The 1763-nt window shown below is 36.5% G+C and overlaps 1 protein-coding gene across 1 annotated transcript in view; it reads right to left on the bottom strand.

Annotated features, from left to right (window-relative positions):
- Positions 1-1488: 1488 nt before the first annotated feature.
- The window catches only part of LOC100634035 (ribokinase-like), a 1465-nt gene continuing 1190 nt past the window's right edge, over positions 1489-1763 (bottom strand). Inside the window, exon 7 of the mRNA XM_011408658.2 lies at positions 1489-1734. Within this exon, the coding sequence (XP_011406960.1) occupies positions 1558-1734 (177 nt within the window). The 3' untranslated portion in view covers positions 1489-1557. The remainder of the gene's footprint in view (positions 1735-1763) is intronic.

Here is a 1763-nt window from a genome sequence, read left to right as displayed (position 1 = left end):
GGAGTGCAAGAGAATAATATAGAGACACCGTTCAACGAAGCGACGAGTGCTGGCCTGATACAGGTCACTGCTTTGAATCATATTGTGAGGTTTCAAGCTATCAGTCTTACTTGTTACATGCAGATACGAAGGACTCAATTGTATTCTTATTTTCTACTTATGAGTGCCTCCTTTCACTTGCTGTTTGCAATTTATTGTATGATCATGATACCTGCTGTTACCAAGGGAGGAGCTAGCTTTGTGTTCACATAGAGTTTTAGATTTTTTATTATAAATAAACAGAGAGAGAGAGAGAGTGAGACAATTGCTTTGTAGTGATAGTTAATGAGCTCTTGTTTGTAATTTTAATTAATTTGTTCATTTCTTGGAATTGATTTGATGATTATGAATCTGTTTTTTTGGTGTGTGTATTTATTCCTTTGTTTCTTGGAAAGGATAATAACACATTAACTATTCCTGGAACTTAAATGTTATGAATCTTGCAAGAGACCATTGTGTATTGCCAGTATATAAGTAGATGTAGGACTATAGCAGCAGACAGCATAAACAAAAGAGGATTAAGAGAGAGAGAGAGAGAGAGAAAGGAATGTCTACCCAAGTATCTAATAGTCGAGGTCAACACTCATCTATAGCAGCTGGTCGTGTTCAGCGCACACAAGTGGAAGTAAAAGAGTTTGGAAACACTGTTAATATATCCAAGGGTAACTTCCACCACACAAACTTTATCATCCGGAATACCCAGGGAAAGAATCTACGCCAATACTGGTATGTGAGAGGTCTCATCAATATCTTCTTGATTTATTTTTTTGCTGGTTTATTTTCATTTTTTCATGTTGGTGCAGCCAGTGCTGCCATTGTCCTTGATATTTTATGGATTTTGCTTTTCTCACAATATATGTACATTGCATCCACAGTCATACCCATTGTTGTCAAGCATCCCGTGTTGCCTGCTCTTCAAACTATTAATTGGGTCAATACTCTTTTGGAAGTTCAAGTAAAAGTCGTTGATGGTCGCTATATCTACCTCAATACAGTAGATATTGCTGGATTGCAAGTGGGCAATGTGGAAGTGCAGTATAAACAAGCTGATACTGCTGGTCTAGTTGTATTAAGTGAAACTGGTGGTACTATTAGGTTTCAGGTACTTAGTCCAAGAGCTCGTAATGAGGTTGTTCAAACACAAGTTTTTTCTTTTCTTCTACTTCTGGGAGCTATCTTTCACCTCTTCTATGCCATAGCTTGCTTTATTGGAGTCTTGGCTGCAAGTAAAGGAGGAGCTAGCAGCATTTTTAACAATGACAATTCTAGTATGTAGTTTAGCATAATTTATATTGTTTTACTAATTAGAGTATAGCTTTTAGTTTTTGTTTTAAAAAAAACTTATTGTGATCATCAGTAAAGTGCATGCAAAGGATATGATTATTTTGGAAGTCGTTTAGGGACATATTCCTAAAAGACTTCCAAGAATAATGAATGACATTATCAAAATGGTGATTCAAGTAATTGCAGAACAGAAGCTATTCCAGGAACTATGAATAAACTTAATTTAATAAACATTTAGGATACCATGAGTTCTTTAGGGAGGGTGTGTGTTTGGAAGCTGGTCTGTGTTCCTGGTAGTGTAACAGTGTGTGTGGCAATGAGTGAGGACCTTCTTATCTTCTCCGAAAAACTAAGACTGGAGTGTCTTGCTATATAATATGCCAGTGCTCCTACAAATGCATCACCTGCTCCCTATAAAGTTGAACTTAAATCATCTCTAT

The sequence above is a fragment of the Amphimedon queenslandica genome, unplaced genomic scaffold, assembly GCF_000090795.2.
Source record: "Amphimedon queenslandica unplaced genomic scaffold, v1.1 AMPQUscaffold_12893, whole genome shotgun sequence".
Classification (NCBI taxonomy): domain Eukaryota; kingdom Metazoa; phylum Porifera; class Demospongiae; order Haplosclerida; family Niphatidae; genus Amphimedon; species Amphimedon queenslandica.
Note: the sequence above shows the minus strand (reverse complement) of the source record. Positions and strands in the feature narration are given on the sequence as shown.